Source organism: Garra rufa, chromosome 16, assembly GCF_049309525.1.
Source record: "Garra rufa chromosome 16, GarRuf1.0, whole genome shotgun sequence".
In the NCBI taxonomy this organism is placed as follows: Eukaryota; Metazoa; Chordata; class Actinopteri; order Cypriniformes; family Cyprinidae; genus Garra; species Garra rufa.
Window position 1 is genome coordinate 10,852,540 of NC_133376.1, and position 12,622 is coordinate 10,865,161.

The following is a 12,622-nucleotide window of genomic DNA, read 5'->3' on the forward strand; positions in this document are numbered from 1 at the left end:
GGTAACACTTTTTCCAAATGCTGTTTTGCAGGTTTGACCCAAAGAAAGGCTTCTGGTGTCAACTGCTCGATGGAGGAAAGACCAAGTGTTTAGGAAAGAGTAAAGGACAGAGATACCCAGACATGGACATACAAGTAATTCTTAATTCTATCATTCTGATTATTTAAATATTGAAAAAGCATTGAAGGAAATGCATATTCACAGTCTGTCTTTTTTCACCAGTCTCAGGTGTTTTTGAGCAACTACTACAGAGATGGTAATATCCAGCTCTCTAAACTGCTGTATAAAATGGGTCAGGTTTTGCCCGGCTGGCTCAGAGAGGATTTGCTCAACATCAGGTAACACAGGATCTCCTTTGGTCAACGCCACAAACCTCTGGAGTGCCACTCAGATATGAGTCCACCAATGGACATTCAGGAGGAACAAACCACCTCTGATAGATGAGTTTGAACTAAAAACAAACTTAAAGAACTGACTTAGTACTTTTAAAAACTCGCTGATACTAATTTTGTCATTATTTAAAGGCCAGTATTTATGTACTGACTCATATCTGTCCTGTTATTGACACTGGATCAGACTCAAACAGACTTTGCTGAACTAATATGAAGATCCTCAAACATATTGCTGCAGAAACAGATGAACTGGTGAATTTATTTTTTTTGTATCAAGTTTGATACAGATTTTATAAAATCAAAAATCATGCCAACGGACTGTGACGTCTGATATGAACATTTGCATTTTTTTTTTTACTTTTTGTTTTTACATTTTTAACTAATTCTCTGTTGTTTTTGTGTGTTTGGGGCAGTTTTACATTTTCTAATGTGGATGTTTACAAGAGTTGCTTTAATTCATCTCTATGTTGCTTCAAAAAGAGGACTTTTCTTTTGTGAGACTTAGTTGAGCTCCAAAAATGACTGAAAAGTCCCATAAAACAGAAGTACACTATATTCCATCTCTTCAGAAGTTGTGATGCTCTTAATGACAAACAGACTGAAATTTGAATGATTTGTAATAGTTTTGTTTGTTAATTGTATTAAATATTACAGAAGAACGTCATACAGGTTTGGATGACATGAGTGTGAGCAAATCATTGTTTTTGGGTGAATTATCCATTCAAAATCAATTTTAAAGTCTGAATAATACATATAATAATACATATTACAGCTAAATAATGCAATAGCATGAATTTACAGTTTCAAGTGCCATTTAAGTGTTTTTTATTTGTGACAACAGCCTGTGGTTTATTTTCTCATTGTGGTTGAAACGCAAAACTGGTCATTTTTATTAAAGGTAAATGTGTTACTAAAGCAATAGTTCACCCAAAAACTAAAACTGTCTTTTGTTTGCCCTCAATGTTGTTTGAAACTCATTAATTTCTCTTTCATTTAAAAGGCTTTTATTTTAGGTTTGATGTCAGTGAAATCAAGCAAACCACTGGCTCCTGTGCAGTTGAGGTCAAAAGTTTACATCCCCCTTTCAGAATCTGCAAAATGTTAATTATTTTAGCAAAATAAGAGAGATCATACAAATGCATGTTATTGTTTATTTAGTACTGACCTGAATAAGATATTTCACATATAATATGTTTACATATAGTCCACAAGAGAACATAATAGTTTAATTTATAAAAATGGCCATGTTCAAAAGTTTACATACACTTGAATCTAAATACTGTGTTGTTACCTGAATGATCCACATCCACATTTATTTTAGTGATGTTGTTCACAAGTCCCTTGTTTGTCCTGAACAGTTAAACTGCCCGCTGTTCTTCAGAAATATCCTTCAGGTCCCACAAATTCTTTGGTTTTCCAGCATTTTTGTATATTCAAACCCTTTCCGACAATGACTGTGTGATTTTGAGATCCATCTTTTCACACTGAGGACAACTGAGGGACTCCTATGCAACTATTACAGAAGGTTCAAACGCTCACTGGTGCTTCTGATGAAAAAAACAACAACAACATGCATTAAGAGCTGGGGGTGAAAACTTTTGAACAGAATAGAGATGTGTACATTTTTGCCTAACTGTCATATTTTTTCATTTAGTACTGCCCTTCAGAGGCTACAGAAGATAGTTACATGTTTCCCAGAGGACAAAATAAGTTACATTTACCCTATTTAAATTCAAAAAGTTTTTAATGCATCGTGTTTCCTTCTGGAGTCCCTCAGTTGTCCTCAGTGTGAAAAGATGGATCTCAAAATCATACAGTCATTGTTGGGTTCAAGTACACAAAAATACTGAAAATCCAAAGAATTTGTGGTATCTTGTGGAAGATTTTTCTGAAGAACAGCAGGCAGTTTAACTCTTCAGGAGAAACAAGAGACTTATGAATAACTATCAATGAACAAAAAACACAGCTGAGCTGTGGATCATTTAGGCAACAACACAGTATTAAGAATCAAGTGTATGTAAACTTTTGATCAGGGTCATTGTTATAAATTCAACTATTATTTTCTCTCGTGGACCATATGGAAACATCTTTTGTGTGAAATATCTTATTCAGGTCAGTACTAAATAAAAAACAACATGCATTTTATATGATCCCTCTCATTTTGCAGATTTTGAAACTCAACTGTAACTGCATTTTCCTTTATGTTCCTGGCTTTTTTTCTTTACATTTTTTTTCTTAAAGGTCACCTGTCATTTGTGTTCACTAGAGCCGGTGTGAATTTGTCAAGCATGAAAGTAAAATTACACAATAACGAATTGAATATTGAGCAGATGATGGAAAAAATCACTTGTGACCTTTGGAAAACCCATTGCTGTTTTATTACAACAGGGTTTATATGGTAGTCTCCAAAAACCATGGTAATAACAGTTTCTATGGATTATTGATATGGTAATATAAATATATGTACGCAGATTGAAGCATCTTTCACTACATGATTCAGAAATTAATTCTTATGTTTTCTCTTTGCTTGAGATCTGACCTGGTCAAACACAAATTAGAGCAAAATAAACCACAATGTTACTAATGCTGGATTTCTCTGTGTGTAATTCTTCGATGTTGAGGTGTTGTTGCTATGGTGACACATTTCTTCATTTCCTAGTGTTTTTACAAGTTTTTACATTCATATTGTATTTCGGTTTGAAATGCTCCAGAGAGTTTTAGGTTATTAATGCAAGTTTCTGAGGTAAGAGGCTTTTATAACTTCTTGAAATGATTAGATATGGGCAAGAACTTTATTTGTTGGCTTATTGGTTTTGAAAATACATTTCATGACACATGATGTAAAAATTGTTGTAGTAGATTTATTCAACCACACGGTGGCAGAATAAGCTTTTGCCGTATCCCAACATGATTTCCTGGTGGAAAGCCTGTTGAACCGCATCAAAACCCGATTACTCCAATGATGATAAGATAACTATAAAAGTTTAATAATTGTTCTAATTCTATGACAGTAGGTCACACCACAACTCTAACGATGTCGTTGGAATCACTTTCAGAACGATTATTTCCAGTGGATGGCTTAAACGATAAAAACATTGACAGTCAATAAGAATACACCTGACTAAAGAGCGGGAGAATTTAATCTGCAGATGACGTTACTGTACGTTCAAACAGAAGTTACTGTCTTTTGGTGTAGATGCTAATATTATCGTTTTTGGTGTTATAAAAACAAATGTCTTACTTTTAATATTTAATGTTCCTGGTCTTTTTAATGTTCCCGTGATGATTCATCAGTCAGAATGCTATTTTATAATCGTTAATCCAAATGTAATAGCTTTGTTTGGATCTTGCTGGTTTGTTGCTGTTCCAAGACGGTCTCAGGTACAGTGACTGTACAGCTGCTTATTTCCTGGTAAGTTTGAATAGTAAGTTGAGTTGGTGTTGGTCATGTGTCACTAGGTGATTTATTTATTTATTTTTCTTGCCCATATGAAGTGGTTTATGGTGGGTTAAGGTGGTTTGGGCTTTATTACTGTACAAAAACGGTGCATTTGTCTAGGGACGTTGCTGGGTGGAATCAACATCTACATCACTTGATCTCCAAAATGAGGCTTCTAGTGGATGGCTGACATCATTTAACCAGGTTAATGTTCAGGTAATACATGTTGTAATCTAAATCTCCAATGTAGAGATGATGTTGAAACTCATTTTAAATTAGAATTTTTAAGAATTTAGTTCACTTTCAGAATGAACATTTCATGATAATTTAGTTACCCCCATGTCATCCAAGATGTTCATATCTTTCTTTCTTTAGTCGGAAACAAATTAAGGTATTTGAGGAAAACATTCCTGGATTTTTCTCCATATAGTGGACTTCAATGGGGATCAGCGAGTTAAAGGCCCAAGTCCCAGCCATAAGGAGTAAGGGTCTTATCTATCAAAATGATCTATCGTTTTCTAATAAAAATTAAAAATGTGTATACTTTTTAACCACAAATGCTCATGTAGGTCAGAAGTATCGACCCAGTGTTTACAAAGCAAACATGCAAAAAAAGTCACATGCCCTTTACATTCAAGCTGGTTGGCTGGTTTTAGCTAGTCATCTGGTTTAGCTGGTCATAGCTGGTCAGCAGGCTGGTTTTAGAGGGGTTTTGGCCACTTTCATAGCTGGTCAGGCTGGGAGAACAGCTGGAAATACCAGCTATAACCAGCTACTTTCAGCTAAAACCAGCCAACCAGTTTAGGCTGGTTCTATCTGATAATCCACCTTGGTCTTAGCTGGTCAGCAGGCTGGTTTTAGAGGGGTTTTGGCCACTTTCATGGCTGGTCAGGCTGGGAGAACAGCTGGAAATACCAGCTATAACCAGCTACTTTCAGCTAAAACCAGCCAACCAGTTTAGGCTGGTTCTAGCTGATAATCCACCTTGATTTTAGCTGGTCACCAGGCTGGTTTTAGAGGGGTTTTGGCCACTTTCATAGCTGGTCAGGCTGGGAGACCAGCTGGAACAACCAGCTAAAACCAGCCTGACCAGATTAGCCAGGCTGGGAGACCAGCTGAAACCAGCTACTTCCAGCTAAGACCAGCCAACCAGTTTGGGCTGCTTCTATCTGATAATCCACCTTGGTTTTAGCTGGTCAGCAGGCTGGTTTAGATGGTTAGATTTGGCCACTTCCTTAGCTGGTCTGACTGGGAGATCAGCTGGAGCAACCAGCTAAAACTAGCCTGACCAGCCTAGCCAGGCTGGGAGACCAGCTAAAACCAGCTTCTTCCAGCTAAGACCAGCCAACCAGTTTAGGCTGGTTCTATCTGATAATCCACCTTTGTTATAGCTGGTCAGCAGGCTGGTTTTAGAGGGGTTTCGGCCACTTTCATAGCTGGTCAGGCTGGGAGACCAGCTGAAACAACTAGCTAAAACCAGCCTGACTAGATTAGCCAGACTGGGAGACCAGCTAAAACCAGCTACTTCCAGCTAAAACCAGCCAACCAGTTTAGGCTGGTTCTATCTGATAATCCACCTTGGTTATAGCTGGCCAGCAGGCTGGTTTTAGAGGGGTTTTGGCCACTTTCATAGCTGGTCAGGCTGGGAGACCAGCTAAAACCAGCCTGACCAGCCTAGCCAGGCTGGGAGACCAGCTAGAACCAGCTACGACCAGCCAACCAGTTTAGACTGGTTCTAGCTGATAATCCACCTTGGTTTTAGCTGGTCAGCAGGCTGGTTTAGATGGTTAGATTTGGCCACTTCCTTAGCTGGTCTGACTGGGAGATCAGCTGGAGCAACCAGCTAAAACTAGCCTGACCAGCCTAGCCAGGCTGGAAGAGCTAAAAACAACTACTTCCAGTTTAATGAGTTCAAAACAACATGTTCATTATATCAGCCAGTCAGACGTTAGTATTGAGTTCAACAAAATTTTCAACCAGTCATCATCTCTGATAGGGGAGAGGTATAGTATTCGTATATAGATACTGATCAAATGACATATCTGTCTTTAAAAAATCTGGGTCCTCATTTGCACATATACAGTAAGCTTTATTAAAAATCATTCAATCTTTCATGATAATCCACATTGATGCTCACCTGAGACTAAATGTGTCAAAACTTTATTTATTCTGTTGAGTCTCCAAGCATCAGTTACACACAACTGATATTAAAAAAACTAGACAGGAAAGAGTTTGTCAAGACAAATACTGAATGGTGGCTTGACAGCTTTTAAAAATAGTTTGTAAAGTTTGAAGGTTATGTTGCTCTTATGTGATTTGATTCTTGAGCAGGAAAGAGACTGAGTGGAACTGAGCAGACTTTTAAAGAACAGACAGAAAGACAGACAGACAGGAAAACAGATTTCAAGTAACATTAAATGTTTTATTAGAAGTTTGTTTGACCTCAAAAAAAAAAAAAAACTTTAGCTAGTTTAGCTGCTGCCTTTAAAATTTAAGTATAACCAAATTAGCAGTATGAGTCATTTGAACTCATTAAGATAAATACAATTAAATAATTAAACCAAAAATGAAAACTTACCCTCCAGCCATCATAGAGTTAGATGAGTCAATGTTTTCAAGCAAAATTTTGATGTCAGACAACAACAGTGGATGGAATTTTCACTGGAGGAAGCATTTGTTATGGACTATGGACTCGTATTTTAGTGAGAAGCAATGGTTTGAAGTTAAAAACAACTTGATAATGGTTTTAATTTCTTACAAACATGCAGGTTTCACTTCACAAGATGTTAGTTGATGGACTGGGGTGGTGTGAATTATTTGTGGATTATTGTGATGTTTTTATCAGCAGTTTGGACAATTATGACGGCACCCATTCACTGCATAGAACCCATTGGTGAGCAAGTCATTTAATGCTACATTTCTCTTAATGGTGGGTAATACACTGGTAATTTAGGTCTTATGTGAAAGACAGGTGAGAAAGAAAACGCATGTAACGGTATATTGCATCTGGGCAGCTCTTAAAGGGACAGCAGGAATATTAGACTGCTGTCACTTTAAGAGCTGCCCAGATCCAATATACTGTTATATTGGATTTGCAGTGTCATTCAATCAAACAACAAAAGATAAATCTCTCACTGCTCTTGTCTAAAGCACCTTTTGCAACTTTAAGAAATACAGGCTTTATTTAATTTACAATCCCAGTTCCAGAAAAGTTGGGACATTTTGTGAAGTGCCATAAAATCAAGAATATGTTGTGTTCATTCTCTTTACCCTTTATTTCATTAAAGTACAAAGTACTAAAGTACAAAGAAAAAATGTCCAGTGTTTTTAATGGCCAATTTTTATTATTATTATTATTATTATTATTTTTTTTTTTTTTAAATATAACCAAATGTTGATCTTCATAGCTGCAACACACTCCAAAAAAGTTGGGACAGAGGCATGTTTAACACTGTGCCACATCAACTTTCCTTTTAATTACAATGTTTAGTTATTTAGGAATTGAGGATACTAATACTTCAAGTTTTGCAAGCAAAATTGTTTCCCAATCTGGCTTAATAAAAAACTTCAGATGCTCAGCAGTCTGCGATCGTCATTGTCTGATTCTCCTTTTTATGACTGGTCATACATTTTTAATAGGAGCCAGATATGGACTGCAGACAGGCCAGTCTAGCACATTCAGTCTGTGACTACGAAAACACGTTGTTGTAGCACATGCAGAATGAGACAGGGCATTGTCTTGATCAGAGGTTGCGTTAGACTTCAACATTGTCCGTCATTTTGCCGGACAGGGTCGTAAAAAGTCTGTCATAATCTATTATTACCCGTCATTTTAATTTTCATATTTTAATTATCATAACACATTTAATTGCTTTTATTTTTGTTCACATTTTCATTTTTAATCATGAACCTACAGGGCGAGCATACTGTATAGGTTTATGCACTTATTGATGAAGAGAACGGATGAACAGAAACTGCGTCACTTTTCATGTTCAACACCACACCCCAAGTACAAAATTTTTTTTTACAAAAAAACAAAAACAAAACAAAAACATGCTAGGGCTGGTTTAAATAGATTCGTATTTTTATGCATTAATATCTACGTAGCTATATTTAAATCTCAATTCTTGCTGTTTTCAGTTCACGAATTAACAGTGTGCATATTTAATAAATCACAATAAGCGATTAAGCTCTGTGCTTTCTTACTTTCAATATGAAAAAGTCTCAGATTTCAAATTCTATCTATCTCATCAGGAAATTCAAGCAATAAATACCGTTATGGCAGTCTTTAATGTGGCGTGAGACCACTATAGTTTATACTGGGTGCTCGCATGCGCGTATCAGATGCATAGCAAAAGATTCCTCATGACAGTTTCGTTTTTGTTCTGTATCCAGTTTTCTGCTGCCACAATGGAGCGCGCTCGCCACCAACTGGACAGGGGTGGGAATTACAGTTACAATTTACAACAGATCACCCGCAGTGTAATCTGTCAAAATGACTGACAGCCTTCAGATTTTTCCGTCACTGATTAAAAAAAATCCATCAATGATGGACAATTTTCGGTTAATGCGACCTCTGGTCTTGATCTAATAACCACTGTACAATTCCACTATGCCTCCATTTCAATGGTACCTTCGCACATATTCCAGTCACCAATGTCGTTCGCTCTGCTGCACCCCCTATACCATGACAGTCATTTGCTTTCGCATTTGTCTCTGATAAAACTCTAGATGGTCCCTTTGGTACTAAGAACTCAACGTCTGTTTTTTTTCCCAGAAACAAGCTGAAACACATTTCCATCATCTTTTTCACTCTCTGAGTTGAGCTCTGGCCCAGAGAACCCCATGGCATCACTGCATACCATTGTTGTATAGCTTTCTGCTAGAGTACCAGAAATTCAAGTTGCATTTATTGCTGCAGATGTTAAGTGACAACAGTTTTCCGAAGTACTCCTAAGCCCATTTGGCTATATTTAACACAGCAGCATGGTGGTTTCTTATGCAATGCCATCTAAGGGCTCAAAGGTCGCACACATTCACTCGAGGTGTCTTGCCTTGCCCTATTTCTCTGGCTTCCCTGAATCTTTTCACAATATAATGTGTGATATTTGGTGAATGACCTAAATTCTTTGATTTTCTGTTAAAGGGGTCATCGGATAACTTTTACATGTTGTTTGAACATTAATGTGTGTTGGCAGTTTGTGTACACAACCACCCTACAATGATACAAATCCACCCATTGATATTTTTTAATCTTTAAAAGTTATATCCCCTTTTTAAAATCAGGTCACACGGACAGAGGTCGCTCCCACGATTGACATGAGCACCTTACCTTAGACCCGCTAAACACAGCTAAAGTAAACATTACGGCTCACCATCCCACATCAGAGAGGGGCGGGGCGAGTAAAGCTCATTTGCATTTAGAGGACCCTGCAATATAATGAGCTGATTTTGTAGAGGTAAAGGTTGTTTTTTTTTTTACTATTGAAAAGTATATTAGACTTTTCATTAAGACCCTAAAGAATCATATGAACTTGTGGAAAATGGGCATCTGATGGCACAAAGTGATGAGACAGTTCGCTTGCAAAGGCAAAAACTGAAATGCTTCTTTTATACCCCAACGTCATATCCTCACCATTTCCATTTTACCTGCTTACTGTGCACAGTTTCAGTCAAGTTAATTTGGATATTCTTTAACCTTTTCACTTTTATTTTGCCTCTCTCCCAACTTTTTTGGAGTGTGTTGCAGCCATGAAAATCAAAATCTGGTAATATTGACAAAATGAAATTAAAAGTTGGCCACTGAAAACATTGGAAAGGTTTTCTTTGTACTTTAGTCAATTACATAAAGGTTAAAGAAATTCAACAGAGGACATAATGATTTTATGGCATTTCACGAAACGTCCCAACTTTTCTGGAATTGGGGTTGGACACAGAGAAGAACATTTTTTAAGTTTAGGCTAGTATTAGTTTTTTTGTGATATTGGCACTGGTGACAAGAATAACGAAATTTCTATGGCATCATTAATTTTGGTATCATAAAAACCTTATTTAAAGCAATAATAACTGTATAGTGATATATACCGCTACCATGAAATAAAATTACTCATATCGTGATGTACGATTTTGGTCTTCTTGCCCTCCCCTAATTTCTCCAAATCTGTTCAGATGAAGAAACAAAGTTTCTTTACAATATACTTTATTTTGTGACTTTCATCTTTTATCTCTCTGCTTGTCTGTAAACAAACATATTGCTAGGCAACAGGCCCCTTCAGTTGTGCTGGTGGAGGTTGTTAACAGAGGGTCTCAGCTAGTATTGTTCCCAAAACACTCCCCTCCCCCTGAACCAGGAGTCTGAAACACTTTTCTCCAGCGGGGAGGAGGAGACGGGCTTTATGAAGGCCACAGCACTTACGGGAACGAATAAAGAACACATTCCTACAGTCCATCCTGGAGGAATGTTTACACCATTCCTACTGGAATTATTTGTGACCCTGGACCACAAAACCAGTCTTAAGTTGCACGAGTATATTTGTAGCAATAGGCAAAAATACATTGAATGGGTCAACATTATCGATTTTTCTCTTACTTTACTTGTTCCATGAAGATATTTTGTAAATTTTGTACCTTAAATATATCAAAACTTAATTTTCGATTAGTAATATGCATTGCTAAGAACTTCATTTGGACAACTTTAAAGGCGATTTTCTCAGTATTTAGATTTTTCTGCACCCTCAGATTGCAGGTTTTCAAATAGTTGTTTGTCAGCCAAATATTGTCCTATCCTAACAAACCATACATCAGTGGAAAGCATATTTATTCAGCTTTCAGATGACATTGACTCTTATTGTTTTTTTCGTCCAGGGTCACGTAAGTTATTTGGAAACAAATCCAAAAGAAACTCTGTAAGAATCAGAAATGGTCCTGCTGAAAGGGTTTTGTAGTGTGAACATCTTATAAACTTTCTTATACAGAGATCGTAAAGATAGTCCAATAGAGAACTTTTGTTCTAACAAAAAAAAAGATTTTGTCTTTAATGTCTTAAGTTTCCTCTTATACACAGCAGTGGCATCAAATGCTGGCATTTCTTAAAGTTTCCTACTTCTCAGAAATTTCTCCTGAGGAAAAAATCAAATTTTTGTCTCAAACTATGCACAGATTTACATAGTGACGACATAATCGAAGACACAGAAGATAAGAAATTAATAGTTATTTTTGTTTGTTTGTTTTTTACGCACAAAAATATTCTCATGCTTCATAACATTACGGTTGAACCACTGATGTTGCGTTGACTATTTTATCGATGTCCTTACTACTTTTCAGGGCCTTGAATGTGTCAGTTGTGTTGCTGTCTATGGAGGGTCAGAAAGCTTTCAGATGTCATCAAAAATATCTTAATTTGTGTTCCGAAGATGAACGAATGCCTTACAGATTTGGAACAACAGAGAGTGAGTAATTAAGACATCATTTTCATTTTTAGGTGAACTATCCCTTTAAGGCATGTCAAACATGCATTTTAGTCTGAGACTAGGCTGAAACCTTGTCTGTGAAACCAGGCATAAATGTTTTAAAACCTTTTTTTAAGGGGTTCAAGCGCATAGTGCAGATTAAACCGTAAGTCGTAGAGACTTGAAACTTGAAGGGATGGTAGTACTCAAAAGTAGGAAACCGCTTCTAACTCCAGTCTGTCAGTCACAGGCTCAAGTGTCTTATGAAATTTTGGATTTTTTGCAAAACCTAATTTCCGAACTAGTCCTAGGATTTTCACCTGATCGGAACCAAACCAGTGCAGAAAGATTCTCTGGAGAGCGAATATGAATAATTGTCAAAAAAAAAAAGTCTAACTTTTGACTCACTGTCGCAAAACGTTCGAAAAGGGCAAGGCCACTTTTTGTAAAATGCCTATAACTCCAAAATGGTATTAGATATCTTGCCAAACTCAGGAAACTTATATAAGAGCTTAATTTGAGGTCGCACTACAAACATTTCGGAGCTTGGCCACTTAGTGGTGCTATCAGAGGGGGGGAAAAAAACATAAAAATGGCTATACCTATGCAACCATATGTCCTATCAACATGAGAATCGTTGTGCGTAGTCTTGGTCCAAAGTGCCACAAGTGTCTAAAAGGACATTTGCCTGTTCGACTCATGGCCCCAAAGGTCTGTGAGAAAATTGAAACAAATCAGCCACTGGAGGGGTGATATTTTTCAAGGGCTTAAACAAAGTGCAACTCAACATTCTGGACAACTTTGCCTTTAGAAGCACTGCTGTCGATCAAATTGTTTGTTAAATGGTTGAGAAGATGTCAAAAACCTACTTTCGCTAACTAGTCCTAGGTTTTTCGCTGGAAAAAAACACTGCAGTACAATTCTCTGGACTCTCTAGTTTAATAATAATCAAAAAAAGTTTAAATTTGCTCTTTGGGAAGCTATAATGTGGTCGTTTAGAAAAGAGGCCTGTCCGAATTTACCCAAAATCCTACAGGAAAACTCAAAACTTCACAAAATTTGTTGAGCACATGTGCCAGGTGATTCTAAACAAGCATGCAAAGTTTTAAGGAGATCAGACCACAGCTGGCACTATAACAGTTACAAAACATAATATTTTTATGGTAAATTACCTGTATTTGCGAAAAAAGGCTTAAATCGCTTGAACCCCGGTAATCGCTGCTTGCAGCTATATACATACATATATATATATATATATATATATATATATATATATATATATATATATATATATATATATATATATATTATATATATATATATATATATATATATATATATAT

The 12,622-nt window shown here is 36.7% G+C and overlaps 2 protein-coding genes across 2 annotated transcripts in view; both read left to right on the forward strand.

The window, feature by feature from the left end:
- Positions 1-2,976, forward strand: part of ndst1a (N-deacetylase/N-sulfotransferase (heparan glucosaminyl) 1a) — a 41,912-nt gene extending 38,936 nt beyond the window's left edge. Inside the window, exons 15-16 of the mRNA XM_073820407.1 lie at positions 32-134; positions 223-2,976. Coding sequence (XP_073676508.1) covers positions 32-134; positions 223-342 — 223 coding nt within the window. The 3' untranslated portion in view covers positions 343-2,976. The remainder of the gene's footprint in view (positions 1-31; positions 135-222) is intronic.
- An 8,930-nt stretch (positions 2,977-11,906) lies between these two features.
- bicc2 (bicaudal C homolog 2) overlaps positions 11,907-12,622 on the forward strand; it is a 30,866-nt gene continuing 30,150 nt past the window's right edge. The window contains 1 exon segment of the mRNA XM_073820148.1: positions 11,907-11,994. Within this exon segment, the coding sequence (XP_073676249.1) occupies positions 11,907-11,994 (88 nt within the window).